At 33.8% G+C, this 16,944-nt stretch overlaps 2 protein-coding genes and 1 long non-coding RNA gene across 7 annotated transcripts; 1 reads left to right on the forward strand and 2 right to left on the reverse strand.

Annotated features, from left to right (window-relative positions):
- Positions 1-439: 439 nt before the first annotated feature.
- Positions 440-4,059, reverse strand: LOC130714336 (uncharacterized). Of its 5 annotated transcripts, none has more exons than XR_009011252.1 (7): positions 3,795-4,056; positions 3,470-3,517; positions 2,550-3,101; positions 2,352-2,452; positions 1,835-1,891; positions 1,224-1,374; positions 440-1,046 (listed from the first exon to the last, which is right to left on the reverse strand). It is a non-coding gene; the product is annotated as an uncharacterized LOC130714336 (long non-coding RNA). The 5 variants fall into 5 exon arrangements; XR_009011254.1 differs by having other exon boundaries at positions 441-1,046; positions 1,141-1,374; positions 3,795-4,055; XR_009011255.1 differs by lacking the exon at positions 440-1,046 and adding an exon at positions 2,037-2,121 and having other exon boundaries at positions 1,125-1,374; positions 3,795-4,059.
- A 639-nt stretch (positions 4,060-4,698) lies between these two features.
- On the reverse strand, positions 4,699-6,289 carry LOC130710832 (H/ACA ribonucleoprotein complex subunit 2-like protein). Its single transcript, XM_057560204.1, has 4 exons — positions 6,078-6,289; positions 5,873-5,942; positions 5,614-5,719; positions 4,699-4,962 (listed from the first exon to the last, which is right to left on the reverse strand). The coding sequence occupies exons 1-4, from the start codon at positions 6,211-6,213 to the stop codon at positions 4,801-4,803; spliced, it is 474 nt and encodes a 157-aa protein (XP_057416187.1). The 5' UTR covers positions 6,214-6,289; the 3' UTR covers positions 4,699-4,800.
- A 124-nt stretch (positions 6,290-6,413) lies between these two features.
- Positions 6,414-16,706, forward strand: LOC130710831 (phenylalanine--tRNA ligase beta subunit, cytoplasmic). The gene is made up of 20 exons (XM_057560203.1): positions 6,414-6,572; positions 6,663-6,718; positions 6,808-6,908; positions 7,499-7,628; positions 7,717-7,832; positions 8,768-8,834; positions 9,606-9,647; positions 9,860-9,901; positions 10,087-10,163; positions 11,115-11,241; positions 11,336-11,503; positions 12,158-12,286; positions 12,398-12,529; positions 12,716-12,850; positions 14,472-14,546; positions 14,999-15,106; positions 15,397-15,492; positions 15,616-15,699; positions 16,056-16,142; positions 16,359-16,706. The coding sequence occupies exons 1-19, from the start codon at positions 6,515-6,517 to the stop codon at positions 16,122-16,124; spliced, it is 1,812 nt and encodes a 603-aa protein (XP_057416186.1). The 5' UTR covers positions 6,414-6,514; the 3' UTR covers positions 16,125-16,142; positions 16,359-16,706.
- The last annotated feature ends 238 nt before the right edge of the window (positions 16,707-16,944 follow it).

Consider the following 16,944-nt stretch of genomic DNA (forward strand, 5'->3'; position numbering starts at 1 on the left):
TTTATTAAAAATTTAGTGGTTAATATATCAGTTATAAATTCCAAAAGGTTGCGATATCAAAAGTTTCGGTTACCCATAAAAAAATTACATGTGCCTATGTAATCACTTTTTTTAATAATTCAGTCATTAGTAGATAAAAAATGAAGGCAATTTTATTGAAGAAGATGGGATTGAAATATGCAAAATTGGATGGCACGATGATTAAGAGTTAAAGACACTATCATGAGCTGAAAAAACACACCCATGTCAGTATAGAAGATTAAAAGTACTCAAGAAAACCAAGTTAAAGAAATCAAGTTCAATAAAAAAAATTAAATCAAAGTTCAACATATAATCAATCTAAGTTTAACAACAAATGCCTACAAATCATGTTGGTATCTTTCTCTTACTAACTTGAGCACATTTTCAGGACTTCATTTTATCATTTAGCTATCACATTTCTGTTTAACAAAAGATGAAATAGTCAATTCCCTAAAAAAATTGAGGGAATAGTTTCATTTATAACTATTTCACCCCACACAAAGAAATAAATAAAAAGAGAAGACTTTCACTGTTTTAATTTCTATTCCTTTTTTTTCTGTTCTTTTCTTTTACTTTTTAATTTCTATTAGTTTATGGGTTGTTCTTGTCCAACTGGTTTCCGTTCCAGAATACCCAGATGAAGTCTCATTGTTGTTTTTGGAATCAAACAACAAAAGATTTTAAGAACTTTATGGTGATACATTGATAGATATTTGAAAATAAACATCTTTCTTCTCCTTGTTTGATTGCAGGGACGATGAAGTTAATAGGATTGAATGAAACACCAAATCAACATACATGTAGAGCTCATTTGTGTAAGCTTCTAAACATTCAAGACAGGTGGTTAGGACTCATCAGAACCCCCATCCGAGTTGATAATGATTCCTGCCATATCCGTGCTTATATTTATAGCTTTTTTGCTCTTCTTTTCTTTTGAGAAAATTTAATTTTAAGCAACAACAATTGTTCTCTCCAAAGCCTCCAATGTGTGTTTTCTTGAATTTGCAGCCATGGACACCTCCTACCTTTATGCAATATGAGAAAATAACTCATTGAATAAGTAACCAAAAATATCAACATATAGTAGCTTTAAACAAAACAAAAGACAACTTAAAGCACCATTTCATTCATAAGTTCTCCTCAGACAGCCAAATGTAAAATGAATGCAGAGTAAAAAGGATATGTTAGGACTTAGGAGGCACCATTAGGCCAGTATAAGGACAATTGTTAGTCAGACTCAGAGAAATATAAGGGGAGTATGAACACTCTTTGCTTTTCTTTTATGACAATAGCCATTGCTGCCATCGTTGCTTGTCTCTAGCAGATTCAAATTGACTTTCTCAACTGGGTTTCCTGGAATAAGATCAAAATGAAAATGAAACTACCAAGTCTTTAAATATGGTTGAAAGGGAATATGATTAATAGAGAAAGATATGGAGAACTTCACACCTTTGGCATTATAAAAAATCTCTCAGTCATATTTTCTAAAACATTTTTTTGGAGAAACCAAATATATTTTAAATAAGGGTAGGCAAAGCCTAAGGTACAGAGGGAACATTACAAAGAAAACAAATCAAAGCAAAAGCAAAGGAAAAAACAGAAGAGAAAACAAACACTTAAAGCTAAGCTTAAAAGAAACAAAGAGAAAGATGCAGGCAAAACAGGAGCTGCAAAAAGGAAGACCAACGACTGCAGCAAAACCCATACCAGCAAACAGACCAAACCATCACAGTGCTGCAGCAAAAAAAAACACAAGGAGAAGAGCATGACAGTAGCTGCAAAAAGAAAGAAGCTGCAGAGAAAAACAGCATACCAAGTTGCTTTCCTTCATGCTTGGCTCACCAAGTTGCTTATAATATTATTCTTTTTGCTGTAAAAAAAAAAACAGGAGGCCAAAACATTCGGATTGAGTAATCAATGGAAAAAAATACTACTTTCATTAACCACATCATAAACTCTATGTAGAACACATGTCTACAATTACTGGGATAAAGATGCTGATTCAAGAAAAATACCATGAACATATATTTGCTTTAGAAAGTTAAGAGAACTCTTCAAAGAAACATCATGCCACAGGGTAATGTTCTAACCAATTCAGAACTGCAATAGCCAATAAATCAATAAATCTAAGTCTCAATCCATCTCAGAACCCACCACTTTATTTATGTAAAATTCATTATTCCGAGCACACAAAAATCAAACAGATTGTTCGATTTCAAATCTACAAAACTGATATGGGGAACTGATCATCAAACATCAAGACATTACAAAACACACAAAGCGGACCCTTTATTCAAATCCCCGCCCATTCAAATAGGCAAATTAAGTACCTTTAGCCTCTGTTTTAAATCAACATAATCTCCATTGCTCATGATTGGTTTTTCAGGCCCATAGGCCATAGCTGCTTCCAAGAATTTTTGCTCATCAGAACCTGCGCGTGTAGTTAACAAATAAAAAATGAGATTATTTTAGTTAATTACAGGTTAGCAGGAAATCATGTATTTATCATTACAGTTTCAGCTCCATACCTAGCATCAACACTGCTCTTTTCCCACATTTGAGATTATCAAATTCCTCATTGGACATGATAGCCTTTCCCACGTAGTAGAATGCATGTTGAACAACCAATTTCAAAATTCAAGTTTAAATTCATATGCGCTGAAACTATTAATAATTAAATAATGACTGATAGAGCACTCATGTTGATATCCTTTCCGATCCCTTCGATCCCTCCTGTGCGCCTGGGACCATTCAGACTCTGCCCTCAATCTCTAACCCCCAATGGCGATTGGCGACCACCTTTTGAATGCTTATAATAAGGAGAGGAAGAAACACGCAATTTTTTTTGTTTCTCATTGTCCTAAAGTAACAATAATAAGGCATCTTATGCTGTGAACACATATAATAGAAGGAACGCTTAAAATAAATTGAATGACTCTACTTGACTTCACCTTGGATTCCCTCAAAGCCTCTGATGTTCTTCAATTAATCGTCGTACTGGTCTCTGCATTCCACCCCTTCTTATTGGTCCACAATGTTCCTCTCTATCCAGTATCATACATGACTTAAGGTTCGCTTGACTGAAAGAAAAGAGATCAAAATAGTGACTTTGTAAGGTTATTGCTTCTTCATCAACATTATAAGCTGCATTGCTTAGAAAAATACACACAAGCTCAAATAATTACAAACTAACAAAAACAAATAATCAATATTAATTAAGAAGTCTATTTTTTTTGGGAAGAATGTTTTCACTTGTTTACGCCTCCTCAAACAACTAAATTTAAAGAAACCAAATAGCAATCAGAATTCAATAAAGCTCTCAAGCATTTTAATATATAGGAATGGAAAACCTTCTAAACTTTCCCCTGCTTAAAAACTCCACACATAAAAACACCCACAAATTAACGCATGAGAAAATCCAAAAGCTTTCAAATTTCTGAATCACCACCTTTGTCCTTAGAGAACCCCCCAACGGCGATTTCACGGGCAACTCTCCCTGTAAAGGAAAATTTCATAGCAGACAGAGGTAAAGTCCTAATTGTTGGACAAAATCAAAACTTAGGAAAAGATAACTCTGAAATCAGAACATAAATCAAACTTAAGGCGCAAAGTGAAGGATTCTTACCGAAATTTGACAAAAATTCTAGAAATTCCAGTGAAATAAGTGAAACGAACTTATAATGATGAATTCATAAAACAAATCAAAACCAAGAAATCAAATGGCAGTGTATGCAAGCCACGAGAAAGAAAGTGGCGAACAAATAGAAGCGCACCTACTGAGGACTTCATGGGAGCCCTTTTGTGGCCGCACGTTGTCGTCTCCTAGGCAAACGGTTAAATAGAAGTGCACCTGCTGAGAACTTGATAGGCCTGGAAGCTGAAGAAAAAACGCAAACGCAAGGCAAACGCTTCATTCAATTTCCATCTAGCCACTGAAGGTTTACAAAATCGAAGGAAAACGGAAGGGAGAACGTGCGACGCAATTAAAAGTGCTGGAAGAATGAAAACGGATGAAAAATGAGAAACCAAAACATCAACGAAATACAGAAGGAGATCAAGATTGCTGGAGGATTTCAACGGTCAAGATTTGATCCGTAACTAATAACTTATTGTGAATCAACGGCTGAGATTCAATCCAAGTGAAATAAAAGACATTTTTACCAAAATATCCAGGGTCAAGCTTCATAATCTTTGACATTATTTGTTGATCGACAGATTTACCCCCAAAACTGCAAAAACTCTCCCTTTATATAGTTTATAGATAAGCTATTTATAAGTTCTCCAACATTTGCATCAACGCTTACGTTATAAACTCTTGAGCCTTATCTTTTCATTGTTGTACATTTATTTTTAGCCCCTCATGAATTTCAGTAATTCAGTTTGGTCTCCCCAATTGATGTTATTTTTTGTTTAATTTTATTTCTAAAATGATACCATTTTAGTCCTTATTGTAATATCAATTCCGATATGCATTTGCCTATGTGTCGGTGGGAAGTCTCTCGTGGCACTCCAACATGTATTAATGATGCTTACGCTGCTGCACCCAAAGAGGGACAATAACAAAAGATATGGAATTTTAGCTGTGTGAATGTTGTAAAGGGACTAGACTGTTTTAGCCTTCCTCATAAGGAAGTCATGACCTGGTAGATTGATCAAAGAAGGGAGGTACAGTTTAAATAGCAACAAAATGTAGAGCCACATAGAATTATATCAAAATCCATACATCAATAGATTGTTAATCCAACTGGAGCCAACAGTACAGATACATTTGTGCTTGTTTCAAAAAAGTGAAGCTGTAATCTCGGTAACATCTGACACAACTTGATCATAATCTGACTTTAGTTTCTCTTGTTCCCCTTTCTCCATTTCTCCCTTTGCAGGCTTGGTCAGCACCAAAACACAGCAAGTAGGCCTCTTTGTTGCTCCTGCACTGGCAAGGTCCTGGAAATGACATAAATAATTAAGTCCATGAACTCACATACTTAACAATTGGAGTTTATTTAACAAGCATACTATCATGAAATAGTAAATCATTTATTCAGAAGGAAGTAGCAAATTTCAGACAGATCCATGTTTCTCAATTCTCCAAATATTTTACTCACTATAAATGGGGTAAATATTCCATCAAGTAAAAAGAACAGGTCAGAAGAACTTAAATACAAATGATAAGGCTTCATTTGGATAAAAGTTGCATTCAACACAAAGGAAAAGTAACAAAATGTTACTTCCAAGTTTTCCTCATAGGAAAGTGAGATTTACAATTTACATGCACTACAGGAACAAACTTTGAAGTCCTTAACCAAACATACACTAGTACAATTAATATAAATTTTGGCTGAACAAGTAAAGAAGAGCAATCAAGCTCCTCAGGAAGGTGTGGACTACATCATCTCACTCTTTAATGCTTCAGTAATTCCTACGAATGAGGAAAAACCTCAAAGAAAAATCTTCTTAACTTCTAACATCAAATTAAACCCACAAAGAAAAATGTGCTTAATACAATAAAATTACAGAAGCTAGGTGAATAGGTGCTTAATAATATACCTAAGAGACATATAAACATCAAAATACATAGTAAAGTTGGTCGCTTACTTCTTTAGACGTGACATACACATATGGAACGTCAGATTCTTCACACAAGACAGGAACATGAGTGATGACATCAATCGGGGATATGTTTCCAGCTATAACACACAACCTGCACCACAAAAATGCACAGAATTGATTTCCTTTGCATAAAAACCATAAAATAACACATGAGAATTCTAATGATACTAAAATCCCTGTGTATTTCCTAATAACTATTCTCATGCTCTTTCTGAAAAGAAGATGACTTTCACAGAATACTGACCCTTTGTGACCTCTCCTTATACTTTTAACCACCTCCTTAACTCCCCTTTTCAAGCATTTGTGTTCAGCAGCTGAAATAACACACAGAAAGATGCAGCTTCATGTGAGACCAAAAAACTACCAGAGAATCATCAATGAATTAACAACAAAAAGCAAGTACCAAACACAAACTCAGAAATCACATTGAAAAATATGCAGACACAAACCTCTACGAACAAGCTTGAGTGTTCGCTTGCAAAGCTTCTTCCCAGCAAGGGGTTTAGCAATGGGAGCCACCGCAAGCAGCTTCTTCCTCTCCTTCTCCTTCTGCACCGACTTTTCTCCTTCACTGTCGCTCCCCATCTCTCTCTGAGTTCCTGAGAATGAATGAAAATTTGGGGATTTCAGCACTTCACACTCTCCCTAACTAGGGTTTATAAATTAGGGTACGAATGCATTTGCTTTATAACCTTCAGTTTTTGTTGGGCCATTCCGGGTTTTATAGTCAGGCCCATTCAACGTTGGGCTTAAAATTGGGCCCATATTAAAACCTAACGCGAGGTTTCGGGTTTGGATTGCTTGTTTTTCTTCGTCTTCATCGTGGTTGCAGTCACTACTACTCCCTCATCCACCACCACCACCACCACCAGTTCATCAGAGCACGATGCCGACGGTGAGTGTTGGACGCGATCGCCTGTATGCGGCTCTAGGAAGAACTTACAGTGAGCTTCCAGTTTACACTCTCTCTGTTATTGCATCGGTGAATTTTCATCACATTCCATTTTGACATTTTTGTGTGTTCGAATTTTCAGCGCAAGAGGAATTCGAAGACCTCTGCTTCAGTTTCGGAATCGAGCTTGACGATGTGGTAAGCACTTCACCGTAATTCATGATGAATCGATTACAGTAATGTTATCATCAACATTATCTGATGAGTACTGTGTGATTGTGTATCAGACCACAGAAAAGGCAATTGTGAGGAAAGAGAAGCATTTGGAGGAAGAAGAAGCTGGTGAGGATGAAGAAGTTATCTATAAAATTGAAGTTCCCGCAAACAGGTGCCATTTTGATGATATCTTTGTTCTTTTTGCTTCAGATGAGATACGAATCAGTGAAATGTGATTGTAGTGTACATTGGATATATGATATGATTGATTATAAATGTTTGCATTATGTTCACCTGTTTGTTTTTACTTGATCAGTTTTTGAATGGTGAGGTTTATCCATTCTAGAGATTTTATGAATTTCTCAAATTTCTTTGGCTATGTCTTAGGTTTCTTCTTTGATTTCAGATGGATGCTGTCAGTTACATTATGAATTAGCTTTGAATGCTTTTGTAATTTGTAGGAGATTTGACTTGAAAATTCAAGCTGGTTGTTAATAATTGGAACAGATACTGAGTGATGAAATATCAGTAGAAAACAAAATAACAATAGTCATTATGGATGATGTGACACTTGTTTTTCATAATGCAATTGCAAAGTCATTGGATTTTAAAACATGCTAGTTTGTCAATGATGTAAAACCATTTAAAGCATGACACAAAGTGTTGCCCCTCTATGTGAATGATTTGTGAAACAATTTTGTGACAAGTATTGTTTTCCTTATTTCAAAAAGTACTGCTAACTTTTTTTTACTTTTTGGACAGGTATGACCTGCTCTGCCTTGAAGGACTTGCTCAAGCCCTTCGAGTTTTCTGTGGGTTCCAAGAGATCCCTACTTACAAATTGGCTGACGTTGGGAAGGACGCAATGCTCAAAATGCATGTGAAGCCTGAGGTGATTATATCATCCATGCACATATCTTTTTTCTTTTTAAGTATGGTCCATTTTAAGTGGAAATTTCTTTTATCTTTAATCATTGTAGACAAAAAAGATTCGTGAATTTATTGTATGTGCCGTGTTAAGAGGCATAACTTTTGATAAGGCAAGATACAACAGCTTTATCGACCTCCAAGACAAGCTTCATCAAAACATTTGCCGGTAATATGACTTGACTCGCTGCTCTATTTATTTTGAGCTGCACACTGTTTGTTTTTCAATCCTAACCAAAATAGTTCTGCAAGTTTAATGCAATCATATATGCCCTTTGTTCTCCTTATGGAGTTTTCAACAACTTGGATAAATTTTTAGAATATAAAAGATGATCCTCTGTGTTCCAAGCTGAGCCTTGTTTATTTATTGTACATTATTTTCTTATAGGTTGTTTGGGAGGGGGTTTTGGAGGAAAGGGAAGGGGACGGCATAATTATTATTTTAAATAAATAGTTTATAATTTGATAATTTTTTATAATGAAATCTATGAAATAATATATTAGCATAAAAATTAAATCATAATCATATATTTATCGGTATAAATATATTACTACCTCTGTTCTTTATTAACTGTCAAGAAAGAGAAGATACACATTAAGAGGTGCAATTAATTTTCAGAAAAATATTATATGTTTTCCTCTCTTACCCTTTAAAATATATTTTATCTTTCTTCATTTATTCTCATAAGGGTATTACTTAGAAAAACATCAGTTAATGCTCTCTTGAAATTTTAAGTGGACAAATATACAGAAATAATTTTTTTTCTTTAAGTGGACAGTTAATTAGGAACAAAGGCAGTATATAATTATCTATTTTTTAAAAAAAATATGCCCTCGCATTCCCTTCCCCTCAAAAACCTCCTGCCAAAGATCTTAATCTATTGCTTCAATAGCCTTTGTCAAAAATTTGGAAAACTCTTCTTGTTGGTTGATTTTGGTTTACTTTTAATTCCACTTTATGTTGTTGTCTTTCTAAATTAAGCTCTCCTTTCATTCATGAATCAATCTATATGCCTTTGTTGTTTCATTGTTTTTTGTAATTTCTTTTCACAGCTCCCTTAATTTTCAGTTTATCTGTTTTCATTCTTCATTTTTATTTTTCAGTCGAAGAACTCTTGTTGCCATTGGAACTCATGATCTGGATACATTGGAGGGCCCTTTCACCTATGAGGTTAATTTCTATCAAACTGTATATCATGAAAATTATTTGCATTGTGGTAGACAACTTACAAATTTAAGATTTAAAAAGACGTGTATATTGTAATATGTTGGATCAGTTGTATGAAATGTAGAAGGGCCTATCTCTAACAGTCTTTTATCTTATGATTAGTGTTAGTTATTAGTCAGTTGAGTTATTTAGTAGTTAGTTAAAGTTTGTTGTACTTGGAAGCTGTCAATAAGAAATAAGATTAACATAATTTATCTTTCTATCAAATCTTAATAGTGTTCTATGTTTGAGGAATGTTAGTGCCCCTTGGGAATGGGGAAGTGGGCACATTGGTTGTTTATGGGTGGCATTCAGCTGTAGGAAAGTTTTTGTAGGGAGGGCCTCCTGTTTGAAATCATGCGTCAATTTACGAAGAAAGTACTTTTCAAGCAATTTCTTTTCTTTTCTTTGTGATGGAATGGAACTATGATTGTTTGTTTACGTTGTCATAAATTATTGATGTGAGGGAACTTTACCTCTTGTTCCATGCTGCTTTCTGTTTGAAATTATTAACATATCACTTTGCTTTTATGCTTAATGGTGTTAAAGGAAGCACAAGTGTTGCTCTATGTGGAGTCGTTTTGTTTAGTACCCAAACTTGCATCTGATTTGTTATAAAACCAATTAACCAAGACAGATATCAGGAGTTAATTACCAGTTTCTTTTTTAATGTGCTAATCTCTTGTTCTCTACATCATCAGTATTAATGACTAGACATGTGTTTTTTTTTTCCAGGCTTTGTCACCTTCAAGTATTAATTTTACGCCCCTAAAGCAGGTAACTTTTATTTAGGGCATTCGGTTTCTTGGAAAGCATATGTTTGAAAGCCTGTAATATCCTCCTAGTGTAACTAAAACCACATGTTTTAGCTTATACTCAGTACTCACTAGTGTACCATACAGCTAACACCTGTTATATGAATATTTTGTACAAACTGCTAAACTAGTATTTGCACTTTCTCCCTTTCCTTTGTTCTTTTGGCATGCTAGGAAAGGAGCTTCAGCGCTGAGAAGCTGATGGAGTTCTACAAAGTGAGTACTTGTTTAATGTTTCCTTGCTTTATATATGTTAGTGATTATCAGCCTAGCAAAAGTAAGCTTATTAATAATTGGAGTCCACCCATACTGTATTCATTTCATCTGTGATTATCATTTTCTTGTTTGGACATACTTCCTGTGAGATTTATCTGAATACTTTCTTGATTTATGTTTGACAGTCAGATATGAAACTGAAGAAATTCTTGCATATAATCGAGAAGTCTGATGTTTATCCTGTTATATATGACAGTAAGAGGTATTATATTTTCATAGCATCCTGATATTAAAATTTATTAAGATTTGAATTTTTTTTGTCATTTGTATAACACTGTTACAATCTTGCTGAACTCTTTAGACAGTGTGTATTTTGTTCAGAATAATTTATTTACATTTTAAAACTTTAAATTTAACTCTATAATTAGTATGAAACTATTAATGCATTTCATAATTCTTGTTTATATTATATTAAGATGAGGATACATGTTAATTTATACTAAATTAAAATAATAATGAAATTGTAGATGAATTATATATATATATATATATATATATATTTATATTTATGAATGCTTGTCATTATAATTCTAAATTAGGTTGAATTGATCTCTTTAATTATTCGTATGTGGAGAAAACAACGTCATTCAGGATGTAAGGGGTAATGATAAAAACTCTGGCACGGAAATTGAGAAAATTAGACTTTTTAGGATTATTTTATTATCTTTTTGTATCTGGAAGTAGCATAAAGAAACACTAAGGGCTTGTTTGATTTCTGTATTTAAAAACAGTAGTCAGGAACAATTTGTAAAATCTGTTTTTAAAAAAAAAAAACTGTTTGAATGAGGTGTTTTACTATGTTGAATAAAGTGTATTTTGAAAACTTAAAGCGGCAACAGAAAACATGTCTAGGCTGTTTTGAGATTTTAGTTTTAAAAACTAAAAATAAACTGTTTTTGAAAACAGGTTATTACAAGTTTTTAAAATTTTCTGTTTTTAAAACAAAAAACATTTTTCAAAAAGTGCAAACAAGTACGACCTAAGTTTGTGAAATAGGACCTAATGAAAATTCATGTTCTATTTTTTGTTAAAAGTGCTTTTTGTAATATTTTTGAAAGTTAGATATGGCTTGACTTATAATGTACTCTGATGCTCTTACTTCCTACATGCTTCTATTCAATTCAGTTACTGATATGATGTGATGTTTTGACAGACGTGTTTTATCTTTACCTCCAATTATCAATGGTGCACATTCAGCCATCACTTTGGAGACAAAAAATGTATTTATTGAATGCACTGCTACTGATCTGACAAAGGCGAAGATTGTTTTAAATACAATGGTAGAGCTTTGAATTTGGTTGTATGTTTTCTGTTTGCAAATTTGTAGGTGTTTCAATTGTTTGGATGATAACATGCTATTCTTTATCTACTTAGGTAACAGCCTTCTCGGAATTTTGTGAAAACAAGTTTGTCATTGAACCTGTTGAAGTAATTAATTCTGAGGGAAAGTCAGAAATATATCCTGATTTATCTGTCTACAATATGGAAGTTTCTCTATCTTACATTAATGGACTAATTGGGGTATCCTTGGAGGCAGAAGAGGTAATTACTTCTTCTAACTTGCTGATGTGTGATATGCAAGTGAAATCTTGGTGCTTCGTATTGAATGGCTTGTAATCTTATTATATACATATATTAGACTTTGAGGTCTCCATTGAGTTTTTTCCTTCATAATTTTTTTCCAAAGGTAATTTACCTTTACATAACCAAGAATGTGTTGGAAGCATTACTGTTTTCCTAACTAGTGACCCTAAAGCTTCTTTTTCAGTTTTGCACTCTGCTGAAGCATCACACTTTTGTATTATTTTAATCCCCCTTATTAGATATTCTTGTTAAAGAAAAACTGAGACAGTGTTCTGCTCCTTTGTTTCCAGATTTTAACTTACTGTTTGAAAAATTGTCACACATTAAGATATCTTAAGGACTTAGATTCTGTCTGTGTTAAAACAATAGAGATACCTTAAGACTTGTACGTTGTACAAGTTGACTATGTTTTCTTTTATGTAGGCGTTTTACATCAATGGTTGAGTTCTAATGTTCATGTCATGATTACCCACAGTTCTGTTTATTTAGTTTTTTATGTGTGGTGTATTGTCTCTAATGCATGTTTCAATGCTCATGTTTTCTAACAGCAACTGAAAAGAATATCTTTTAACTCGTCATTCTTGTACTATAATTATTCCCCATTTCTTTCAGGTCACAAAGTTCTTAAACCGGATGCAATTGCATGCCAAGCAGTCTACATCTGACAAAAAGCAGTGTAACTTTGTTGTATCTGTACCTCCCACTAGAAGTGATGTGCTTCACCCTTGTGATGTTATGGAGGTACTGGCAGTGATAGGTTCGATCATTGCATTATGCATATTGGATCTACTAGAGTATATTTTACTGAGATGACATCTCTTTTTTCCTTTTTCTGTTCTTTTTTATCAATAGGATGTTGCAATTGCTTATGGATTCAATGCTATTAAGGATAAAGCAATAGTAGATAATAAAGGCTCAAAGAGACTGGCCGCTTCCTTGACACTACTTCCTCTGAATGAGATCAGTGATCTCATCAGAAAAGAGGTATAAAATTAAATAATACAGAATATGACTTCTGCGATTGAAGTATGTTAACAATAACATTTCATGCTTTTGATTTTTCTAAATCAAATTTATTTCAGCAGAATAAATTACTAAAGCACAGCTATCAATGTATTGTTATTTGAAGTGTCTAGTTATCTGAATCTTGTTGTTCCTAACATCTTTTAGGTTACAATGATTGGATTCACGGAGGTCTTGACATTTATACTCTGCTCTAAAAAGGAAAACTTTGCCATGCTAAACCGGAAAGATGATAAATCTAAAGCAGTTATCATTGGAAATCCTAGGTCTTCAGACTTTGAGGTTCACTCTCTTTATCCAACTTTTTCAACTACAAGGTTTATATGAAAAAAAATTATCTAGCTGTAATGTAAATGAAATGTCATAAAATGGTCCGTATTAGTATTGGTCATTTTGTTAGTTTTCCTGTCTTCTTAAGTTGTTCCACAAATTACTAGTAGTTTTCACTGTCTGCACATAGCTCTTCTGATTGTTTTTATTAATATGTCATTTCTTCCTTTATATTTGATTAGTGAAGTGGCTCATTCTTCATTTTCATGACCTTTTTTGTATATGTAATTATGTATGCTTATATATGCTGTCTTGGAATGCATCGCGTGATGTCAGCTTTGCTACATCCCAGCTACTGTCTACAAATCAATTTGCCGAAGCATACTGATAAATTTTTCTCATTACGACAAACTTTTTTCTTTCCCTTTTCTGTTTATTTTTTATTTTGCTGCGTGGATTATATTTCCAGTATTGATATACAACCTGAAGTTGCACATACATATTACGTACTGAATCAATAGCCTGCATTTTATCTGCATTCTGCTCATTAGTAGTAGATTTACTTGGTGATAAACTTGGAAGTTAAACCAGTTGCACATTTGACTTGATAGGATTGTATAATTCTAATATTGAACTAGTTAGGCTACGTTATACTTTGATATGATGATCTGCCATTTTGCTGGGTTCATTACTTCGATGTTTCTAACCTTTTCCCTCACTTCTTCTCGAGCACTTAATACACTCGATTCTATCTATGACAATTTGTGTTCCTTTGCATTTGGACTTACATTTATTTAAAATAAGGGTAAAACTTAAGTACAGTACCATTGGTGCAGTTGGTGCTGTTCTTCAATGAAAAAATGACACCTGGAATTGCACTTAATTTCTTTTTGGAACCAATCCAGGAAACTTCAACACGTCTTCCTTCCCTCTTCCTCCAACCTCTCCAACCTTCTATCTCCCTACCACCTCGCACAACATGAGTCTCTCCTTGTGCTCGCGGATGTCAATTGAAGTTGCTGGCCCAGATTATGACATGGACGACCATGAAAAGAGCTGGAGATCTTAAATTGTAGCAGCCTCGACAACAGCCATGGTAGATTGCAGAACCAATTATACAAAATCACCCTACTTCATTGCAATTTCTTCAAATGAAAGCCCTTTGTTTTTATCATTGTTCTTGAGATTCCAGATATTTACTTCTTCACACGAATGTTTATTCAATCCCTAATATTGTCACTCCAGAATCTGAGAAGATAAGTTTCAAACCCTCTTTCATAGATTTATGGCACTGGATTCCCAATGTTCAAAGAGAGGAGATATACTCCAATTTTCGGTGGAAACATGGTTACAGAGGAAAGGCGGAAGTAGAGTATGTGTGGGAGAAAAGAATTGATTTGAAAAGTTAATGGTGTGGGGCTTGATGAGGCCAGGTGTCATTTTATGATTGAAGAACAGCACCAACAGCACAAATGGAACTGCACTTAAGTTTTTCCCTTAAAATAATTCAGCATATTGTTGGATTTGTGTATTCATTAAAGTGATATATTCGCTTTTCAATAAAATGATATATGTATCTTATTTTTTTGGGTTTTTTGCTTTAATTTAATTTTGATATCTAACATGTATTCAGGCTGTTCGGACTAGTCTTATGCCTGGCATTTTAAAAACTGTTGCTCACAACAAGGACCATCCTAAGCCCATAAAGGTATTTACTTAAGGTCAACCCTCTGGTGATTTATCTTTTTAGTATGAGGCATATTTTCTATTATGAAAGCATGATCTTCGCATTAAAAATCCACTGTTAGTGATAAAAAATTATTTGGGATGTTTTATATTAGTTATATCCTTTCAGTGTAATATTTATGAATCTGACTTGAAAGTTTTTCTGCAAATCATTGTCATTTCACATTTCCACTATTCCTTAATTAGAGATAACATCTAGCATGCAACACTCGTATGAATACAGATGTATTAGAGAAGTTGATCTTATTATATTTCTGAACTTAGTTACAACTTACAAATCAAAGAAAGATTCAGACTTCAGTTAGAGAAATTTGGCTCTACCTCAGCACTTTACAATGCTATGTCACTTTTTTTTTTCCTGTTTTCTCTATAGTAAGCTGATAAGAATACATTTCGATCTTAATTTTGATTCAGATTTTTGAAGTAGGTGATATAGCAATTTTGGATGACAAAAAAGATGTTGGTGCAAAAAATCTACGACAACTTGCTGCACTTTACTGTGGGGCTAATGCAGGATTTGAGGTATACTTAGTAATGATTTCATGCCACTTTAGTTGGTTCTTTACTCTTTGAATACAAGTTATTGAATATTTGATGTATCACTATCTCTACTTGATTGATCAGATATGATCAATTCCTTGATTGTTCTTTTTCAGAAGACTAAGAATCTACACTAGCCATATTTATAACAAAAGTTTGATATTTAAAATAAATATATACTCGCAGTTAGCATATCATAAATTAGCATTTTTCTTTCTAGACAAAGAATAAAACCTGAATTATTGTACTTAAATTTACCTATTGATGTGCAGATAATTCATGGCTTGGTGGACAGAGTAATGGAAATGAATGGGATTCCCTTTGTTTCATCTGGTGATATATCGGGGTATTATATTGAGCGGTCAGATGTAAGTATGTTAAGTGTTAAATTCTACATAAGAGTTCTGTTTTTTTTTTTTGCCTTGTTGCTTATAAGGAACCTTTTAGTCTGCTTCTGGTGACTCGTTTTTTAACTCAACTGCTTTTTGAAGGAACCTGAGTTTCTTGCTGGAAGACAAGCTAGAATCGTTTACAAGGGAAAGCAAATTGGGATTTTTGGCATTGTTCATCCCGAGGTACTTAAGAACACTAACATTATGTCATCTTGGTTTGACATGGCCAAATTTTTGTACATTGGTTTCCCATATATTTTTTGTGTGATTAAACCATATCTAACAAAGGTGCTTTTGGATGGGTTAAAATGATTAGAAAAGGGGGATTTGCAGAATGGTGGTGCAAGAGTTCCATATTTTTTTGTTGAGCAGATTGTTTCTCCCTGGCAATAAATCTCTATGTTCTATTCAAACTTAGCACTGTTTTATCTCTATTTCCTCATAATATAATTTGCATTTGTCCTTTCAAAACGAAGTACTAAAGTGCATGTACTTTGGAGTCATATACATCTAAAACAAATTGTTATATTTGTTTTCAGGTATTAAACAACTTCGACATTCCAGATCCTTGCTCCTTTGTAGAGCTTAACATTGAAAGTTTGTTATAAAAATTATTTGTTTCAAATGTAAGTATCTCCATCCTAGGCTATTTGCTATTGTTAACATCTTCAGTACTATTTTCCACCTATTCCCATTCACAGTTATGGTTGTTACTTGTTAGTATGTGTAGTTTGTATTTTCATCAGGCTGTTTGCTCGTGTAAATCTGTATTTTTCTACCTATTACTACACCATCTCCTTCTCCTATTAAGTTTGGTTCCGCTGATGTTGATTTTCTTGCAGGTATCCATTTGCCCCTGGCACCATTTAATCATTGTTCCTTCAATCTGGGAATCAAGATCCTTCACTTCTTGAGCCGCATACTTGTTCTTGGAATTTAGGACTACACTAGCTGGGGAGAGGAGTATGTAACTAATATGCCCTAGATTAGGGGTGTTTTGTTCATTATACGATTGTGTAATTTTCTTAAGTTTATTATTAGAAGCAATGAGTTGTCTGCTGGGATAATTCTAACATGAATCATAGAGCTATTGTTGAAAAATAGTTGATTTCGGCCTTAAAACAAGACAGGATATTGGTACGTTTCAATTGTCTATACAAGATAGTAGTCTCAAGACCTATTGTTTGATCTATTGACGTGGCAACATTTGATTGATTGCAAGTATTTTAGGTACCAATATTTTACTGTCATGATCATGCCAATCTTTTGTTTTGAACAGCTATTAGTGCGTGATGTACGTGCCGGATGTATATAATTTTATAAATTTCCACATCTTTCTTTGAGGGCTCACGAACATCAGACACATTGGTAAGGGCTCCCCAAGTTAATTTTTCATCATAAAAATCAATTCATTTTCAGCATCTCCAT

Source organism: Lotus japonicus, chromosome 4, assembly GCF_012489685.1.
Source record: "Lotus japonicus ecotype B-129 chromosome 4, LjGifu_v1.2".
Taxonomy (NCBI): Eukaryota; Viridiplantae; Streptophyta; class Magnoliopsida; order Fabales; family Fabaceae; genus Lotus; species Lotus japonicus.